Source organism: Hyperoodon ampullatus, assembly GCF_949752795.1.
Source record: "Hyperoodon ampullatus genome assembly, chromosome: 7".
NCBI classification, from domain to species: Eukaryota; Metazoa; Chordata; class Mammalia; order Artiodactyla; family Ziphiidae; genus Hyperoodon; species Hyperoodon ampullatus.
This window is the reverse complement of record NC_136920.1, coordinates 69302546-69324126: the sequence shown is the minus strand read 5'-3', so window position 1 is coordinate 69324126 and position 21581 is coordinate 69302546. Positions and strand designations below refer to the sequence as shown.

The following is a 21581-nucleotide window of genomic DNA, read 5'->3' as shown; positions in this document are numbered from 1 at the left end:
GCCAGAGCAGAGGCAGCCTTGCTGGGGGTAGAAAAGATGCATAATAAGACGGGGAAAGAGAGAAGATGACTGGTCTTAACTATCCCTCCACCCCTGTCCTATCGCAGACGTCTCAGCTCTGTGTAGAAAGGGGAGAAAGAAACTAATTTAGATGAGTATTGACTAATGCAATTAAGACGCTGTACTAGAAATCTTAATTATTATGTTTTTTCTTTTTTTTCAGTTTTTAAAACTTGAAGTATAGTTGATTTACAGTGCTGTGCCAGTCTCTGCTGTACAGCAAAGTGACTCAGTTATACACATACATACATTCTTTTTTTATATTCTTTTCCATTATGGCTTATCACAGGATATTGAATATAGTTCCCTGTGCTATACATTAGAACCTTGTTGTTTATCCATTCTAAATGCAATAGGTTGCATCTACCAACCCCAAACTCCCAGTCCATCTCTCTCTTTACCCCCTCCCCCTCCCCCTCCCCCATGGCAACCACAAGTCTGATCCCTGTGTCTACGAGTCTGTGTCTGTTTTGTAGATAGTTTCCTTTGTACCATATTTTAGCTTCCACATATAATTGATATCATATGGTATTTGTCTTTCTCTTTCCTACTTCACTTAGTATGATAATCTCTAGTTGCATCCATGTTGCTGCAAATGGCGTTATTTCATTCTTTTTTTATGGCTGAGTAGTATTCCATTGTATATATGTACCACATCTTTTTTATCCATTCATCTGTTGATGGACATTTAGGTTTGTTTCTATGTTTATTTGCATTTGTTATTCGTAGACTTTTTAATCATGGCCATTCTGACCTGTGTGAGGTGGTGCCTCATTGTGGATTTGATTTGCATTTCTCTAATAATTAGTGACGTTGAGCATCTTTTCAGGTGCCTACTGGCCATCTGTATAGACATCTTAATTATTGAAATCACAGTGTTCTTGGGATTGAAAGTAATTGAACAACTATTTATAATTGAAGAATGATTGGAAAAAATTAGGAGATTCGCCTTAGATTTCATTCAGGTGCAAGGAAAAACTTGCGCACAGAAGGGCTTTGGAGGAACGTTTTATGCGTATAACCTGTTGAGTTTATTAGCTCAGTGTTTCATTTATATCTTCATATATACACACATACATGAAAAGAGCAATTATAAAAGGAAATTGTTAAGTACCAATTACATGGTATACATAAAGCTTGATATATGTATTTTCCAAATCACAACTTTTAATGATAAGGTAGAATATTTGAAGTTGGGAAAATCCAGACTGTCATCACCTTAAGGGTGAGAGGAATTTATTTAATTAATTAATTAATTTATTTATTTTAAATATGATATCACTTTTATGTAAAATCTAAAAAACAATACAAATGAATCTATATACAAAACAGAAACAGACTCAAAGACGTAGAAAACAAACTTATGGTTACCAAAGGTGGGGGGCGGATAAACTCAGAGTATGTAATTAACAAACTACTGTACATAAAATAGATAAGCAACGAGGATTTACTGTATAACACAGGGAACAATATTCAATATCTTGTAATAACCTATAATGGGAAATAATCTGAAAAATATATGTATATAACTGAATCACTTTACACCTGAAACTAACACAATATTATAAATCAACTACACTTCAATTAAAAAAGATAAAATAGAGTTGTTGAGAAATGAATACATTTTTGCAAAAACAAAAATTGAGTCTAGGGCTTCCCTGGTGGCGCAGTGGTTGAGAGTCCGCCTGCCGAAGCAGGGGACACGGGTTCGTGCCCCGGTCTGGGAAGATCCCACATGCCGTGGAGCGGCTAGGCCCGTGAGCCATGGCCGCTGAGCCTGTGCGTCCAGAGCCTGTGCTCCGCAACGGGAGAGGCCACAACAGTGAGAGGCCCGCGTACCGCAAAAAAAAAAAAAAAAATTGAGTCTAACCTGGTGAAGAAAAAAGGAAGGTATACCCTGGGTTTAGCCAGGGCTTAACTACTCTGACTTCCTTTATGTCCGGTCTCCCAGTGCTGGACCTCTCCGCCTCTAATCAATATGGATTCTTGTCCCTCCCTCTCATTTCCACTCACCAGTAAACTGTGACCCTACACTACCCACTGGTCTGCAGTGGAGGGAACAGCCTGAGTTACTGACTGCAGGCATGGCTCAAACAGCTTGCTGAGAGTGAGCCATGCCTACCAGACCCACAGCGCTCCACTTGGCTCTCCCCCATTTCACTCACGTGCTGGTTTCTGCTAAACGAGGGTAAGAGGAATTTAGAGCATACCGAGATCATTTTCTGGTTGGAGTACTGGAGGCCTTGCAATGAAAGTAAGATGTGGTTTGGGCTTCATTAGCTGTAACTTAAGGCTCACTGTGTATCATAGGCTGTGCTGTAAAAATACTCCACATACATTATTTTTACTTTTTACAACAATCCGGCAAGGGTAGTATTATTTCCATCTTACAGACAGGGAAACTGAGGTTCAGGCAGGTTAAATGAGGTGCTCCAGTTTCCCACATCTGATAAAGGTGGTAGAGTTGTATCCTGGTCGGTGACTCACACCTCAGGCTCTTCCCACTTCACTCTGCTGCCTCCCTGGCAGCTGCACACCAGGATCCAGTGGTGGGATGGGCCCGGATAAGCAGGAAGAGGAGTGGCGCACACACAGCATCACTGGTGATCTGAGCTGTTCAGTCCCTCGGGGCAGCTCTGTGAGCAGCCCTAACCCTTCACCATCCCCCTTCCTTGTGCCCGCTTTCTGCCTTCTGGCTTTCCTTTTCCATTATCCTTCAGTGCCACATCTGAAGTGGGCACTGGAACATGCCCTCCTTAAATTAGCCCTGTTCTCACTCTTTTCTGTTGAGAAAATGGGCTTTAGAGATGTTAATCAAACTAAGAGGAAGTAGAATGGCATCTGTGTTTGAATTTCATAGCCCATACGTTTTCTTCTCATCCTGCTGCTTCTGGTGAAGACTTTACAAATGCATGTATTAATAGAAAGCAAGCCCTCCTAAAACCTCCTGTTTGGGTTTATTTTATCATAATTTAAAAAGCAATACAGGTTTTGTGGCTAGAAGTAATAATAGGAAAATACTGACTTAAAGTGGAGGGGAGCCAGAGAACCACAGAATTTTGTGTCTAGAATGTTTCATGACCTGGGTTCTGTGTGTCGCTTGGGGGAAAAGGGAGAGGTGAGCAGGATCTCAAGAAAGGTAAGAAAGGAACATGAAGTTGTTAGTCTTGGTTTTCCTTGTTTCTTATATTCCATGGAACTTTTACTCCTTATTTATAGGCCAATAAAGGAATGAAAGATTAGAAATTTTATGAATTATATTAACTAGCAGGAATTCTGCAACATTCATGAGGATAAGATCTGAACTTAAATTGTAGTTCTCCTCCTTATTAGCTGTGTGACCTGGAAGAGGTAACATAATTCTGTGCCTGATTTAAAAAAAAAATCTGTTAAGAGGGAAATATATATCTAAAGAATCATTGTGAAAATTAATTGGGAAAATTTTATATGTATCAGTTATAAACTGTCATATAACAAATGCTCTATAAATGATGACTCCTATTATTGTGATTGAGAATATTTCATTTTTTAAAAATGGGAGCAATGGAAGCAGGAATGGAGGTTGCGTGTGAGTGTGCTTTAACTCCAGAGAGTCAGGGTGAGTAGAGCAGAAGGAACATTGGCCAAAAGCCTGGAAACTTTGCTTTTAGTGCTGGATCTGCCAGTGATTTGCTCTTTAAACATTAGGCAAGTCACTCTACCTCTGACAAAAATCTCTGTCCTCATGGATCTTATATTCTAGTCAGGTTGGGGGAAGCATGGACAATAAAAGTGAAAAGATAAAACATAAAGAGAACTGCAAAATAGTCTGGCCAAGAAAAAAAATTCAAGTTTCTAGGTGAGTTAGTTGGTCTTGAGTAGACTGAGGTGAAAGCTCAGGACTAAAAAGGATCCAGTATATTCTTCCCTTGATTTGACCCTTCCTGTAGTATTTAATGTGCTACCACCAGATTTAAATTTTTTAAAATAATATATGCAAAAGTAGAGAGAATAGTATAAGATACACTCGTATACACATTACCCAGATTCAGTAGTTGTCAAGGTTTTCCCATACTGTTTAACCAGTTTCCTTCCTCTGCTCTCTCCCTTTCCCCTCTTCTTTCTGCACCATATGTGTTTAGAGGACTCCTAAGAATTGTGCTGTGCTCAGAAATGCCCTGTCATTTGTTTACAGCTCCCCAGTGCCACCTTAGGTCCAACCTCCTGTCCTTTTTATATGCAAGGGTGGTGGACTTTAACCAGTGAGCTGGATTTACTGAGTTTCCCAGAATCTCCAGTAAATTACCCATCCCAAAGTGTAGACCAGGCACCGCTCTGTGGCAGTGCTTGGGAACTACACTTTCACCAGCAGCTCGGTGTCTGGAGAGAGTGACTTGTCACTCCTGCCCACTAAATGCAGAAGTTGCCTCAGCTTTTTCTCTTTCCTCCCTGGGCTCCTCCTTAGCTTCCTTAAGGCAACTTCTTTGAATGGGTAGAGAAAGAAGTGGCAATTCTCTTAAGCCAAGCGGAGCTCCTGTTGTGCAACCTAGTGGCATATATGCAGGAATAACATTCCCAGCTATCACTATTCTGTTACTGAGAGCTTTGGACGACCCTACTCAGACCAGAGTTTATCAGGGGAAAGTCTCCCTGTCTGAATGGGAAACTTCCCTAATCTTAAACTTTTCTCCATAAATCGTAACAACCTTAAAGAGACTTAGGTCCACATTTGCCCTTCTTACTACCTGGAAGGCATCCCACTCATTGGAAGGAGGCATTCCATTTCTTTCTGGCTGAGATTCTTCTCCATGCATCCTTTCCTGTGTTTTCAAGAAAGCACATTACTTTCTCCACCCCCGACCCTCATTCCCCCTTTCAATGGAATGAACTCTAGTCCACTGTGCTTTCCTGCCCTTGCCTGAGCCTCTACTGTCTTCCACAATGCAATGCTGTGTTTTGTTTTGTTTTTCTTGCTTTCTGCTACAAAGTATCCTTTCTGGGCTGTGGTTGGTAACTTTTTTCAATTTCAGGAGAGAGACTGTTTTCAGGCAAATTGCTGGGGCTCTATGTTTATAAGTGAATTGTACATACAGTTCCTATATATGACTGCAGTATTAACTGCTTAAATTTTGTTGCCTTCTGAACAAGCATGTTACTCGCATTTCATGCTGTTTCTGTTCTTTGGCCAATGCGATTAATACTCCCCATTCCCCTTGTCCCCAGTCACAGCACAATTGCTAGATGTGTAAAAAGCAGTGGGTTCTGTGAAATTAAGGACCTTGTCCCTGTGATGCCCCATAAATAATTGTTGAACAAATGAATGAAACCAAGAGCAAGAGCAATCAGCAGAAGGGTATCAGGTAGTGAAAAATAACACTTTGAATGGCGAACAACACACATCAAACTGGAGGGCTTTGTGAACTGTGTAAAGAAAGGGCTGAATCCTATAAGCAGTGGGGAACCATTTATGCATTTTATAGAGGTATAATTTGTATATGTACAAAAAAGTGCACACATCTTAAATGTACTGCTTGATGAGGTTTTTACATATGTATATACTTGTGTAATTACTGCTCAAACCCAAAACATATTTCCAGAACTCCAGATGGGGAGCTTTATCTTGATACACAACATTTTGGATACCAATTTTGGTCTGTGGTATAACTAGGATTGGAATTATAACAGCTGTTCCTGGTATTAGCACATCTTTTTACTTGAATAAAAATGTTAGTTCGGGGCTTCCCTGGTGGCGCAGCGGTTGAGAGTCCGCCTGCTGATGCAGGGGACATGGGTTCGTGCCCCGGTCCGGGAAGATCCCACATGCCGCAGAGCAGCTGGGCCCGTGAGCCATGGCTGCTGAGCCTGCGCGTAAAATAAAAAAATGTTAGTTCATACCATTTAATTACATGACAAAAACAATACACTGACTAACATTTATTAATCATCAGCATGTCTTGGTGCTTTATATTCATTACTTCATTTTATCTGTTCGATGGGGTTTTGTTACTATCCTGTTTTACAGATGCTGAAGGTTAAAGAGGTAAAGTAACTTGCCTTAGGTTCTACAGCTAAAAGGTAGCAGAGTTAGAATTAAATCCAGGACTGCCCATCATCAGAGACTGATTTCTTGTTGGTGATCTGCCTCAAATATCTGGGGCCCAGGTTTAAGTAACAAAAATGTTGTCTTTGTGGTAGGAGGTAATGATTATCTTTCTTACCTGTACATGATGATTGCTGTTTTTAGGCACATTATAACCTGTGGCTTATTAGAATTGTGAGAGGGAAAGGGATCTTTGACTCTGTGACAGTCAGGCCTCAGAGTAATGTTCCTTAAGACGGATCTTTATGAGGGAGGATGATGCTCTCAGTGAGGATGGTTCTTTAAAATCTGTATGTAGCAAGATCTCTACAAATTTTGAAAATAGGACACAACAAAGATGAAATGTAGACCTAAATATCCAGAAATTCCAACAATTAATTTGTCTTAAAAATTAATGAGTGGAATAAATGCATGCCAGTGCTAGTGAAGTGGCAAAATTCTTATAACATTAAGATTGTATTTCAAGAGCTAAGACATCCAAAGAAAATATGAAACTTCCACAGTCACAGAAAGGAAAAACAGTTTATTTTAACTGCCCTCAAAGTTGCTTAAACCAACCATCCTCTATACGTGTTATTTTTTTAAATTTGGTATCACAATGCAAAAAAACCCATCACATTGCAAGAGTTCTAGCTATTATACATGACTTGGACATTTGAAAAAATATATTTAATATTTGTCCATTGTGTTTTCACGCACAATGGGAGGGACATTTTGGCACGTTTAGGCATAACTTGGGAGTAGTCAATGAAACTTAGGTTTTACAAGATGAAAGCATGGCAAGAAGTGTCAGATTACTATGGAGAAACATGTTACAGGAAACTAATCTTAAGATATAAATAGCATGCTTTATCCAGCTTGCTTGGTGAAAGACTGCTGTTTTGTGTTGTTTAGAGTAGTGGATACAAAGAATATTGTTATTGCCAGTTGTATTTACTTTTTGAAGAGGTGTGGGTGCCAGAAAGTCAGTTCAGGATTGTTTTGATATCTGTGTATTTTTAACTGGGGGTGGGGGTGGTGATGGAGATGGCTTTCTTCTCGAAGCTGCTCCTGTTGGTAAATGTTTCTGTTTTTAATAGACGTTGTTTAATAAATCATGCATTTAAATGAAGCCATCAGAAAGGAAATAGGATTATGGATACCGAATTCTGTAATTAAAGTTAATCCAAAAATGTAAATAAAAAATAGAAAGTATCATTCACAAATAAAATAAATATGTAGAGTCATGGTAGCGAGCAGATCAGTCTCCCTCCCCCCACCAAACCAGGAGTTTCTTTGCTGCCCTGTTCAGAGTGCCTACTTCTGAGTAGCTTTCTGGTGTTTGTACAGCTCACCATGCAGGGGTTGTCACTTAAGAATGATGTGTCCCTGGAGCCAGCAGGTCCAGCTTCCAGGAGCCCTTTCCTGAAGAGTGACTGAACACCTTTGGAGCGCGTTCCTAGCATCAAGCTGCCTTCTTCCAAGTCATCCCTCAGATTTTGTAATGAGCCTAGTGGCAAAACAGGCTGTAAGGAAGTCAGTCAAGAGGGAGAGAGAGTGAAGGAGATACTCAGAACTGATGTCAGTGTCCTAGTTAGTGCCCTTTTGTATGAAGGGGGAAATAAGTTGTCTTTCAGATTCTTGTTTCTGTTTTCTTTTTAAAACCTTTAAAAAAAGATGGTGAAATGTAATATACAAACATTAAGTGGTTCGCTAAGACTCTTCCCTTCTTACTCTGCTACCTTAACTGTCCTCCTTCTGGTGATGATATCATAAGATAACAGTTGGGTGGCTTTGCTAACAGAAGAAGAAATAGAAGTTAAGATGAAAAACTAACAAAAATATTAGTGAAAGAATAAGTTTGAGATCCACAAAGGTGAAAAAAATTGTGAAATCATTTCCTTAGGATAATACACAAGGCAGCTGAAAGGGAACTCTGAGACAAGTTGTGTGAAAAGTGGAGAAGAGAAGATGAGGCATTGAATCAGGCAGACTTCATGTTATCGTATTTGTTTCAAACTACTTTGTTCTAAGGACTGATGCCTGCCATCGGGTTGCAGATAGACCTGAATTATAGCTTACTGTGTTTTTCTAGTTTTTCTGGAATTTGAGATCTAGAGTCTTAGGTGTATATAAGTTATTATGAAAAAAAAGATCTACTGCAGTAGATCTTTTACAGTCTTCCTGCATATTTCAGATATGAAAATTCAGAGATATTTAGTACCCTTTCTCTACTTGAAACCTGCTCTGAATAGACTTCATTTAATGGGGAATTGACATAGTAGGATAAATCTGAATACAATGGAAATATTTTGATTAATTCTGGATAAAGTTACATTGGTACCTGGGCAAGTAAACATAAATTTTAAAATAAGGTTCTTTTTCTTACAGTCCTATTTTGTAACGGATTATGATCCAACCATCGAGGATTCCTACACAAAGCAGTGTGTGATAGATGACCGGGCAGCCCGGCTAGATAGTAAGTAATCTTCCTTTATTTGATGGTTCACGTATCATATTTTTAAAAGTAAGCTTTGATGTTTTGCTAGGTTAAATACTACAATTGAAATGTTAGATGATCTTGAATATAAGCCCATCTCTTTCATTAGTTTTGATGAATCTGCATATTAGGCAATTGAAATATTCCTCAGTAAATGTTATGTAAAACAATAATTGGATTGAGCTTGTTCGGGTGAAATTGGTCACGTCACTGTAACTTGCTGAAGTTGTGTTTGTTGGGACATTTGGAAAAAACATGAGGTTTCGGCTCTTCCTACTTTTTGATGAAGGCTGAAATGGGTGAAGGAAATATAGAAAAGCTTCAATATTTGCTAACTTGCTTAGAGTTTATAGCACAGAGGCCTTAGCAAATAGTATTTTGTGCTTGGCTAAACTTTCCACCCCTCCACAAAAGAAAGCCCTTTTCTTTTAACTTGTATGATTCTTTTATTCACAGAGATCAAGAAATACATTAGCATCTGTACATTCAGTATGGTATTTGGGGGGTGGGGTGGACCAGCATTTCTTTCTTGAATTTACAGGTATCTTTTTCAGTTCTTTTCATGGAGGAGGTAAACATCCAAGAGACTTCAGAGGTTATCTGCCTAGATGTATTTGATATTCTTAACCTTGTAATTACTATGCTAATATATTCTAACTACAACATCAACTTGCACTGATGAAGATAACTCTGAAACTGTCTGTCATTAGAATATATTTGTCTTTAGCATTGAATAAAGTACTAAAGGAGAATGCCATTTTTTAAATTATACTAAGTATGATGTGCTCCAGAGGACCCAGTTTAACTGGGCCTGCCCTTGTGAGGAAGCCATTTTTGTAAGATGAAAACACGAACATAATTACATTTCTTGTTTTCTCTTTAGTTCTGGATACAGCAGGACAAGAGGAGTTTGGAGCTATGAGAGAACAGTATATGAGAACTGGCGAGGGTTTTCTGTTGGTCTTTTCAGTCACAGATAGAGGCAGGTTTGTATCAATATTCAATTGTAGGTCTCCTGTTCATGTCTAGATTACTGTTTCATTGAATTTGCATTCTTGTTTTTATAGAAAAAGGAAAAGTAATAAAGTAGTAAATGGAGCATGGGACTCTGAATTCTGATAGTTGACCAAATTGATTAATTTGTTTTTGTGTTTTTAGTTTTGAAGAAATCTATAAGTTTCAAAGACAGATTCTCAGAGTAAAGGATCGTGATGAGTTTCCAATGATTTTAATTGGTAATAAAGCAGATCTGGATCATCAGAGACAGGTGAGAAGGAATTTTGCTATTGGGAAGCCAATTATTTGTAATCATGTAAGTGAACAGATATGTTTAATGAGAAAGTGCCATGATCAAAAACACTGTGCTGAGTGTGGCACACTGGATTTTATAGAGGTCCTATGATAAGTGACAAATAAAAAGGAAGTAGATTTGAGGACATTACATTTTTACATATTATACAGAACTTCAGTGGAGTCTATAAGCCTGCAAGTATTTGCACCAGCTCCATTCACATGTTGTAATTTCTTAGGTAACACCCACAGCTCTAATTTAGTTAGATACTCTTAAACTTACCTGTAATTCCATATTAATGCTAAATTACCTCATTTAGAGAATGACTTTGTTTTAAATTACAGTATTTGGATTTTTCCTGAGTCCCATTAATGCCTGAATTTTCTGTTAATTCTTCACATGGGCAGAGCTCTAACACCACTAACCTGCAGGAAAATAATATTTTTAGTATTTAGTTGCAGGCTTGTTTATACTCACTTGTTCTTTACCCACTTATTTCACATTTAATTTTAAAATTTTTTGGTAAATATTGACCTCATCTTTCTGTGAGGGAGGGGAACAAGATCAGATATAAATTAATGGAGGCTCTACATTATTTGGGGGTTCTTTTGGTGTCTTCATTTCTTTTAGGTCTTTAGTCTCTATCCCACATCTGGAATACAATTGTTTAAATACTTAATTTTTGCCGGTATTTAAGTTCTCTTGTTTCTATATAACCTGTGTTAACAGATTTTTGTGTTAACAGATTTTGATTGAAAGTCCAAACATCAGGAAAAATTGGTTGATAAACAACATTGAGGATAGCCTTCCATTTTGTAGTTAACTATTATTTAAAACATAATCTTTGATTTGTGTGCTCTATTTGTAAAGTTTTGTTGAAGGTATACCAAGTTTAAAGCATGAACTTAAGGGAATGATATTGTTCTAATGCTAAGGTTTAGAAATGTTTACCTGATGTAGAATGAACTTTACTGTCAGACCTCTTTCAAATCTGAATTATTATAAACTTAAGGTGAAAACATTCAATCTTCATTTCAAACCAGTATAAGCTGTTGGAAGTAATTTAGGATATGACAGTGTTCACATCTTAAAACCTGGAGTAGACAGTCAATCTTTTTTTTTTTTCTCATTTATATTTTATTATTTGGGGACCATTTCCTTCAGTGTTTCTGAATCTAATTATGTTTGTTAAATATTGCCCAGTAGAACCTTTTTACTGCTCTTCTCAGTCCTTTCTAGTACTAGAAACACTTTTAGATGTTGTTAGATCTGGGGAATAATGGCAGAGTAACTCTGCAGGGAGTAAGCAGTTCTTGCCCTATCTAATGCTAGGTAGATATGTTTCCTGCTGTGATTTTTCTCAAACTTTTTTACGATGGTAACTCCAGTAAAGGAATAAGTGGTAGGCCTGGGGTGAGGTAGGAGCCTTCTATAGTTTAGGCAAGATTAGGGAGAACAGAGGAAAGGGAGTATGTCCATCAGAACTAAACAAGCCTTGCTATGATTAGATTGGGGGCAAGGGGTCTGTATGAGTTACTTTTAAGTCATTTATATATTGAAGATTGCCAGTATTTGGAGTGTGGTTTCCATCTGTCTGCAGATATTAACATATTATGGCACTTTGGCTTTGTTTTTACCATAGGTTTATAAATTTTTCATCTAAGTTTTTTTCTTTTTATAAAAGTAATAGATTTCAGAGTAAAATAAGAACAAGGTGGTAAAAGAAGCAATATAGGGGATGATAAGTTTAATATTTCCATCACCTTAAAGATAGGCAATTAGCTTGGAGTAAGTTCTTAATTTCTCTGCTTTAAAACATATACATAGACATTAAGTACTATGTACATGCTGAAAAGTTGAAATGTATATATATCCAAGGGAGAAAAGCAAATGGCTGAAAACTGCTTAGTTTTCTGCTCATTCCTATAGATTCTCCTCTCTGAAGGATAGGCACAAAGAAACATTTTATTCCTCCCATGCTTTGTCTTCTCTTTTCTAGGTTCCTTCACCCTGCACTCAGGCGTAAAAGTCATCATCATTACTCTTACGTGAGAGCCTTTAGTGCTGACTGGAAATCCTACTATGTTTCTCTAGTCTATTCATTTCCCACTTGTTTGGATGATTATTACTTACTTTCTATTTTTAAATTAATAACACTTTCTTCCCCTTCCTCATCCTCAGCAGATTGATGATGAGTGGTATTTTCCTATTTCACTGAGAAATTTTTACATGTTCCCACCTCCACATGCGCTAGCCTGGCACGTATGCCCCATTAATTCTGCTTCCTCCCACTTGCGTGGATAAACTTCACCTCCCTGACCAGCCTCTCTGATAGGCACTGAAGCCCGTCCATTCCTCCTCATGGGCATCACCCCAGCAATTGTTCCATCCAGGTGTTCCATTTCTCTCCTGCATGATTATTCCCATCAGCTTGCGACATGCTACAATGCTCTCACCTTTAAAACAAAAAGTAATAACCACGGCAAAAGCTAATCTCACATTCCTCCCCGAGAACCATTTTTGCTGCTCCTCCTAGTAAGCAGAACTCCTTAGAAGTGTTATCTACACTCTACTTCCTTTCCTTTCTTTTTCTTGTTTGCACTGACTGCAGGCATGTAGCACCTGGTCAGGGTCACCACTTGCGTAGATGTAACATTTGACACAGTTGCCCACACTTTCCCTTTTGAAACACTTTGTTTACTTAGCTCTGGAACGCCATTCCCTGTGCATCCTCCCCCCCCCCCCCCCCTTTTGTTGGTACTTCCTTGTCTTTCTCAGGTGTCTTAGGGCTCAGGCACACTCTCTTTGTACATTCTGTGCCCTGGATGTACAAAGACAAACATGCCTTACCCCTCCAAGCCTTGAGGGCCATACTTGGTGCAGTTGAAATTGAGATGCTGTACTAAAGGTTTTTACCTTTTGAAAGTCTCTTCAGAATTAAAGATGATGTTCTGTGATGCCTTGGCACCCTTACTTGCTCTACCAACTGATGCTGGACAGGCCACAGGCACCTCATAATAACTTCTTCCACTTGTTTGGAAATGCTGACTTTTTGGCCATCTCTTTAGGTCAGTGACCAGTCTGGCTTGCTCTTAGTTGTTGATCAGCTTGTTCTTTTCTGCCTTTGTCTTAGACTCTACCCTTTGGACTTTCTCTAGCTTCTAGCCCGTTTTCTCTTACATAGCAAATGCCAGTTCCCCATGTTCTTTGAATTTGTGGGTCAGCCCTGGGCATTCCTACTACTGCTCCTGAGATTCTGAACACATCAGGGACAGGAGATCAGCCAGAAGAGGCTTTGCCTATTTCCTTTTGACTTCTGTTTCTCTGTGGACTTGCTTCATCCACCCACCTATTCATCCAATTTTTTATGGAACACTTTCTATGCACTTATGACAGAGCAGTAGAAAAAACAAGGTCACCGAAATAAAGAGAGATCTGTAGAATTTGAATGGCAGTGTTACCACATACCTGGGCCCTTAGAGATACATTGATCATTTTGTTTATTCTGTCAGAGGTATAGGAAGAAAATATGGGTAAATGATTTACTTGCCCTTGCTAAAATGTTAACGTAGGTAAATATGACAACATATTGATTCTGAAATTTCATACAGCAGCTGTGTGTGGGCTTGGACTGTGGACTTCATGATAGCTCTGGTTTCAAGTTCCTTGTCCTTGACTCAGCCTCATCTAGAAGTCAATGTTTTTTTGCCTTTTTAAAAAAATTTATTTGTGCTTTTTTGATTTTCCCCCTTTTACCTCTCCTGGCTTGCCTCAGTTTCTCCCTTTCCTGTCCCCCTTTTTAGGTACTTAATTTCTACTGGCCACCACTAATTCGAGAAAGGAGCCCATTACACTTATAACAATAGATTACTTAAGTGTATTAATCCCCACTCCTCTTATCTGTCAGTACCTTGACCACAATGTGCCCTGCAGCCTCCCAGGAAAAAGAACCCCCTCCCCACAACAATAGAGTAAGGGTCTTCTCTGGCCTTACCTGTTTGTGCCTTGTCTGCAACTGATTCACTTTGTTATAAAGCAGAAACTAACACACCATTGTAAAGCAATTATATTCCAATAAAGATGTAAAAAAAAAAAAAAAAAAGATTTGTAAGCGCCATGACGGCTTCTCAGTTTTGACCACTTAGTTTTGTTCATGTTTTGTCCTTAGCACAGAGAACAAAGGTATGCACTCAATATACAGTTGCTGAATGAATGAATCAAGGCATCAGTGAATCAAGATGTGGTATTAATATGATGACTCTTTCTGCATAATAGATATTTTTGAAAAACAAAACAAGTTTTGCTTCTGTAAACTTAGGTTATTCATTAACTCGGCACATCCCTAAGTGACTACTGCAGATGTTGTTCTCTATTCTTATTAAACTTAGTTTGTTTAATAAAATTGCTCTCATTATTCCCATTTTGCTCTTCTCTATTTAGAAATAGGTAGTATTAGATAAACTCATGTTATTCTGGATTTTTACAAATATTCATCTGTGCCTTAGAACTGAGTCCTACTGGAGGTTCCCAAATGTAAATCTGAATTTCTTGGATCAGGTTCACCTTTGTTGTTTAAAACAAAACATTTCTGGTAGCACTCAGACCTACTAAACCAGAATATCCAGGCTTAGGATTTGGTATCTTTGTAAAATTCTCTGGGTTGGGGAACTTCTAGGAAATCCTTGTTTGTGTAGCTTTCAATCTTCCGTTGATTTCTGGCTTCACAATGTTTTGGCTTTGGTACATGTGGTGTTCTTTTTGTCATATTTTTTTCCTTTGGTGGTAGTGATGCTATTTTTACTTCTTCGGTAAAAGTATGCTACACCAGTAAGCTCATAAGCAGCTTTATGTGTGGTTAGAGATTTCTTGACCAGAAATGTGTGTATGAACTTTGCTGACCTCGATTCCTAGAAGACTGATGTGAGACTGTGCTTAAAAATAAATAAATGAAGCACATAAACAGTCTTAGCCGTGGGATTGTTTTATCATCTAGACCATTAATTCATTAATTTTTCTTAATTGTATAAAGATAGGTCATTTGCTGTTTCCCTCTGGCCGAATTACATTATGTAGGTGGGATAGGGCAAGGTAGCTTTCTAAAGAATAATTGAGGAGAAATACAAAGAACAAAATTCTTAAGGACATATATTTCCCTCCCCCAATCAAATTATATTAGTAAAGTAAGTAATTTATTAATGTTGACATGTCGCAAAAATTTATTTTTACTTTTCTTCTTTTATATCTCTTTTCTTTTACTTCAAGATGTACTTATTTGATCATACTCTATTTCCTTAACGTATATTTATTAAATGACTACTATGTGCTCTTCTAGGCTCTGGGTGTACAAAGACAAATATACCTTACAACTTAGCTAAAAAGGACATAATGGTGGGATAATGAGAAAACAAAACCAAAAATTGTAGTGTAGTGTGTTGACTTTTTTTGCTGGTCATTATAGGATGTGATGGGCCTTCTGGGATGCTGTTGTAAAAACAACACTAAGGAGAAGTTTTTGATTGCTTGAGTCTTGAAGTATTAGTATGAAACAAATTAGGAGTATAGAGTTGGGAGAGAAGGGATGACATCCCAGGATGAAGGAACAGAATTTTTGACAACTTGAGGATATTTTTGTAGGAAGGAATTTTATGTCAACTTTTCTTAAAAAAGGAATTGTCCTTTCTAAATTGGTGGCTCTGTAAAGATTTATTTTCTTACTTTGCTTCCTTACTTATTGTTAATTGCTTGCTTGATTTGATTGATTTATATTTCAAACCATAGGCCTTATGGTACACGTGCTGTTTTGAAGAGAGGCAGGGTAAATTTTAAAGTTACGTAAACTTGGGTATACTAATACTGTGTAGAACCTGCCTGCCACTCTTTCGGAATACAACAGAGTATAAACTGTTATGCAGTAATTGTTAGATGTATATGCATTAATATAATGGCCTAATGATATTGCATTGAAGGTGCAGAATTTTGAGAATATAATATTAAATTAGGAGAACAAGCTACCTAAAAGGATTAGAGGGAACAATACCTTGAGCTAAAACAGGGCCCAGGAATATTCTAATCAGCCAGAGTGTCAAACCTGATAATTACTGAGGTATCGTATAGTGCATTGAGAAGGGTTTTGTTCTAGTAGTGGGGCAAAATTAGCCTTAGATGAAATGCTGTTCTGGTACTGTATAATAGAAAGGATCAAACTTTCCGAACAATTGCATCCCAGAAGAAAGCTCAAGAATGTTTATAGGAATACAAATTATCCAGAACTCAATAGGTAAAAATCTAGTAGCCATGCATCCACTCAAAACTTACCAAGCATGTAAAGAAGCAGGAAAATATGACCCATAATAAGGAGAAAAGACAGTGAATAGAAACAGATCCAGAAATGACACAGATGATAAAGTTGGTGAGCAGAGAAATTAAAATGGTTATTATAACCATATACCGTATGTTCAAGAAGCTAGAGAAAAGACTGAATATTGAATATGTTAAGTAGAGACATGGAAGATGTAAAAAGATCAAAATCAAACTTCCGGAAATTAAAACTACAATGTCTGAGATGAAAAATACACTGGATGGGATTATCAGCAGAAGTAATGGCTGAACCTATTTACAATAGCCCGGAGATGGAAACAACCTAAGTGTCCATCATCAGATGAATGGATAAAGAAGATGTGGCACATATATACAATGGAATATTACTCAGCCATAAAAAGAAACGAAATTGAGCTGTTTGTAATGAGGTGGATAGACCTAGAGTCTGTCATACAGAGTGAAGTAAGTCAGAAAGAGAAAGACAAATACTGTATGCTAACACATATATATGGAATTTAAGAAGAAAAAAAATGTCATGAAGAACCTAGGGGTAAGACAGGAGTAAAGACACAGACCTACTAGAGAATGGAGTTGAGGATATGGGGAGGGGGAAGGGTAAGCTGTGACAAAGCGAAAGAGAGGCATGGACATATATACACTACCAAACGTAAGGTAGATAGCTAGTGGGAAGCAGCTGCATAGCACAGGGAGATCAGCTCGGTGCTTTGTGACCGCCTGGAGGGGTGGGATAAGGAGGGTGGGAGGGAGACGCAAGAGGGAGGGGATATGGGAACATATGTATACGTATAACTGATTCATTTTGTTATAAAGCAGAAACCAACACACCATAAAAAAAAAGTAATGGCTGAAAAATTTCTAAATTTGATGAAAACTTACAAAGCTCAACAAACCCTGAGCACGAGAAATATGAAGTAAACTACAAGGCGCATTATAATGAAATTGCTTAAAAGCAGTGATAAAGAGAAAAAACTGAAAAGTAACCAGAGGGCGAGAAACATTGCATACAGAGGATCAACGATAAGGACGACAGCAGTCACACTGTTCCTCACAGGAGACGATGCAAAGAAGATAGTGGCACAGCATCTTCCAGGTACTGAGAGAAAAAACTCATCTGAAAATTTACTTCAAAAACAAAGGTGAAGTAAAGACTTCTCCCAGATAAACAAAAAGTGAAAGAATTTATTACCAGCAGACCTACATTAAAAGAAATGCAAAAAAGAAGGAAAACCATACCGAATGGAAAACTGGATCTATACAAAGAAATGAAGAACACCTTTACCCATTTATGTGGGTAAACATAAATTACTTTTATTGTTATTTAAATCCCCTGAAAACAAAATTGGATGTTTAAAGCAAAAATAATAACAATGTATTCTAAAGTAATAGGTAATAATAATAAAAAGAGCAGGAGGGAGAAACATACTATTGTTATAAGCTTCTTAAACTATACATGGATTGACATAATATCATTTGAATTAGACAGTGATGAGTGAAACATGTATATTATAAACTCTAAAGCAATTATAAAAATAACATAATAGATACATAGTTTATTAGCCAACAAAGAAGATCAAATGGAATCATAAGAACAATACAGTTAACTGAAAAGAAGACAACTTTTGATAAGTAGAACAAAGAATAAATCGGATGGTTAGGAAACAGATTTCAAGATGACCCAACTATAGCAATAATCACATTAAACTTAAATAGTGTGAACACCTCAATTAAAAGGCAGACATTGTCAGATTGGATAAAAAGCAAGACCCTACAAGAAATCTACTTTCAACGTAAAGACACAAATAGGTGAAAAGTACAAAGGATGGGATAAGGTATACCATGCTAATACTAATGAAAAAAAGGTTGAAGTGGCAATATAAATATCAGACTGAGTAGATTTCAGAGCAAATATTATTACTAGGAATAAAGAGGATCATAATGATAAAGAGATTAATTCATCAAGAGAACTTAACAATCCTAAACATTCATGTAATGAATAACAGCTTCAAACTTCTTAGGGCAAAAATGGGAAGAACAGTTATAGTCAGAAGTTTCAGCACCTCTCTCAATAATTGAGCAAGTAGAAAGAAAATCAGTAAGGATATAGATGGTTTGAACAACACTGTTGGGCAACTTATCCTAACTGATGTTTAGTAAACACTCCACTGAACAACAGCAGAATACACACCTTTTGAAATGAGAATGGGTCATTGAACAAGTCTCAATACAGTTAAAGGGATTCTAGTCAGATGGTGTATGTTCTTTGACCACAGTGGAATTAAATTGGAAATAACAAAGATATCTAGGAGATCTCCAGCTATGAGGAAATTAAGATACTTTTAATTTACCCTCAGTACAAAGAAAACACAGGACATTACAAAGTATTATGAGCTGAATGATAACTAAAACAGCATATCAAAATTTGTGGGATGCTATTAAAGAAGTACCTATAGAGAAATTTATAACATTAAATATTTGTATTAGGAAAGAAAAAAGGTTTCAATTCAGTGACTAGCTTCTACCTTAAGAACTATAAGAAAAAGAAAGAGCAAATTAAAACCATAATAGAAGAAGTAAAATAATAAAGATAAGAATGGAAACCAGTGAAATTGAAAATAGAAAAAACATAGAAAAGTAAATAAAAACCAAAAACTGGTTTTTAGAAGATCAAAGTTACAAATCTAGCCAGAATGATCAGGTAAAAAAAAAAAAAAAAAAAAACAGACACAAATTCAGTAATGGGAGAGATAACCATCATTTCAAATCTTAGTAGATATTTAAAAGATAATAAGGAAATACTATAAACAACTTTATACCAATAAATTCGGCAGGTTAGATGAAATAGACCTATTCCTTGAAAGGCACAAACTCAAGAAAAAAATAGATAAGCTGAGTAGTACTATATGTATAAGGTAAATCCAATTTATTGTAAAAACATTTCCTCAAAACTCCAGGCCCAGATGGATTCACTGGGCCAATTTTACTAAACTGATTTTGCTGAAACTATTCCAGAAAATTGAAGAGGAGAGAATTCTTTCCAACTCATTATATGAAGCCAGTATTACTCTGATACCAAATCAGACAAAGATATAAGAAAACTGCAGTTCAATATTTCTCATAAACATAGATGTAAAATTTTTTAATTAAAATTTTAGTAAATAGAATTCAATATATGAAAACAACAATGCATTATCACTCAAGTGGAGTTAATTCCAGGAATGCCATGTTGATTTAACAGGCGAAAGTGAATCAGTATAATTTATCATATTAACAGACTAGAAAGGAAAAATCATATGATCTCAACAGATGCAGAAGAAAAATATTTGACAAAATCCAGCATCAGTTCCTGATAAAAATTCTTTATAAATGGAATAGTGAGGAACTTTATTAACCTGATAAAGGGCATCTGTAATAAAACCCTACAACCAACAGGTTACTTAATGGTGAAAGACCAAATGCTTTCTCCCTAAGATCAGAAACAAGTCAAAAGTACCCCCTCACCACTGCTGTCTTGGAGCTTCCAGGCAGTGAGGTAAGGCCAGAAAATGAATGAAAAAACATCCACATCAGAAAGGAAGCAACAAAGCTGTCTTTATTAGCAAATGGCATGATTGCTTATGTAGAAAAGCCTATGGAATTTACAAAAACAAAACAAAACAAACCCACCTAGATAAGTGAGTTTAGCATAGTTCCAGGTTCTAAGATAAAGATACAAAAACTATGATTCTGTTTTGCAGAGAAAAATGTATATCATTGAAAAAGATGAGAAGAATGTGGTTCTATATGGATGATAAGTTCCTAAATTTTCTTTTCCTTTTTGCCCATCTGTAATTTTCTGACCTTCTATAAGTGTTTACTTTTGTGGTAATGACAGCAGTGGAAGTCACTTTTTCAGAAATATGAATTTTCAGCCCCACTATATAAATATAAATGTAATATAGTTTAATAGTTGTAGGTAATTATCACTATTCCAACCCTCTACATTTAAAATATATATAGGGCATTTACTATATAGGGCTAATATTCAATTAGCCTTTTCTTATTCTGGCCTACCATTTATATGTCATCAGCAATGCCACCCTTCCCTGCCTACCTTCCTTCATTTCTTCATGTAAGGAAGGCATTGTGAGGGCTTGTGGTCCTATTCATTATTTTTTCCCCACATATTTATTGAGAGTCTTCCAAGTACCAGGTACTGGGGAATGCAGACGTGAAGAAGACCCCATGGCTTCTTGAGGCCTGCCCTGCTGTCCAGCCTCATCTCTTGGCATTTTCTCTCTTAGCTTACTGTATTCCAGCCACCCTAGGTTTCTTTCAGTTTCTGGAACTTGGAGTGCCCTCATGCCTGCTGTTTCCTTTGTCAGGGATACTTCTTCACCCTGAGCCAACTCCATACACTTTACCTAAATATCACTTCCTCAGGGAAGCTTTCCCTGCTCAGCAGGGTTATACACTCTCATAGCACCTTGTACTTCCCAGAATTTATCACTGTTGTATTTAATACTTTTTGAGTAATCACTAGACTGACATCTTGCTTCTGTCATGTTCTGAGTTCTTTTGCAGAGGTGGGCTTCAGCAGTGTGAGTTAAGCTATTAAGTGTTTTGGTTCGTCTTAAGGCAAACCAGCTTGGTCTCTGGCTGGATTAACAGTGCAGCGTGTGGCCAAGCAGTATATGGAGCAGATCTAATCATTAATACCGTACCTCAAACACACCTCTTGAAATTTCAGGTAACGCAGGAAGAAGGACAGCAGTTAGCACGACAACTTAAGGTAACATACATGGAGGCGTCAGCAAAGATTAGGATGAATGTAGATCAAGCTTTCCATGAACTTGTCCGGGTTATAAGGTAAGCAAAACACATCCCAGAAGTTTGTTTTAGTTTATTGAATTTGATGGGTAGTCACATTATGCTTTTTAAAAAAATTAACTAAGAAAAAAAAATACCATTAAATGTTTTTCTTAAGAAAGAGGAAATTGTATGTAGGAGTGATTCTTTTCTGGGAATCACTTTTGACATGGTATGTTAAAAATTTTAATTACATACATAATTCTGGTTACTTTGTACATAAAAAGCCTAATTTTATTATATTGAAGTAGAGTACACATAGAGATTTTGAAAAGAATTGGTGCACCTTCCAAAGGTGGCGGTGGTGTGAAGATAGTGACAACAGCAGCTAACACTTGAGTGGTAGGTAGCCTCTGCCAGATCCTGTGCTAAGTGCTTCACGTGTATTACTACATTTAATCCCCACCACAACCCAATAATGCCCCTACTCTCCGATGAGAAAACAGGTACAGAGAGGTGAAATAATTTGAACATATTAAATGGCAGAG

The 21581-nt window shown here is 37.2% G+C and overlaps 1 protein-coding gene across 1 annotated transcript in view; it reads left to right on the top strand.

Moving 5' to 3' along the window:
• The window catches only part of RRAS2 (RAS related 2), a gene marked incomplete at its 5' end in the record, with an annotated part of 67307 nt that extends 46200 nt beyond the window's left edge, over positions 1-21107 (top strand). Inside the window, 4 exons of the mRNA XM_079709167.1 lie at positions 8510-8597; positions 9502-9604; positions 9777-9885; positions 20975-21107. Of these exons, the coding sequence (XP_079565293.1) occupies positions 8510-8597; positions 9502-9604; positions 9777-9885; positions 20975-21097 (423 nt within the window). The 3' untranslated portion in view covers positions 21098-21107. The remainder of the gene's footprint in view (positions 1-8509; positions 8598-9501; positions 9605-9776; positions 9886-20974) is intronic.
• Between the last annotated feature and the right edge of the window lie 474 nt (positions 21108-21581).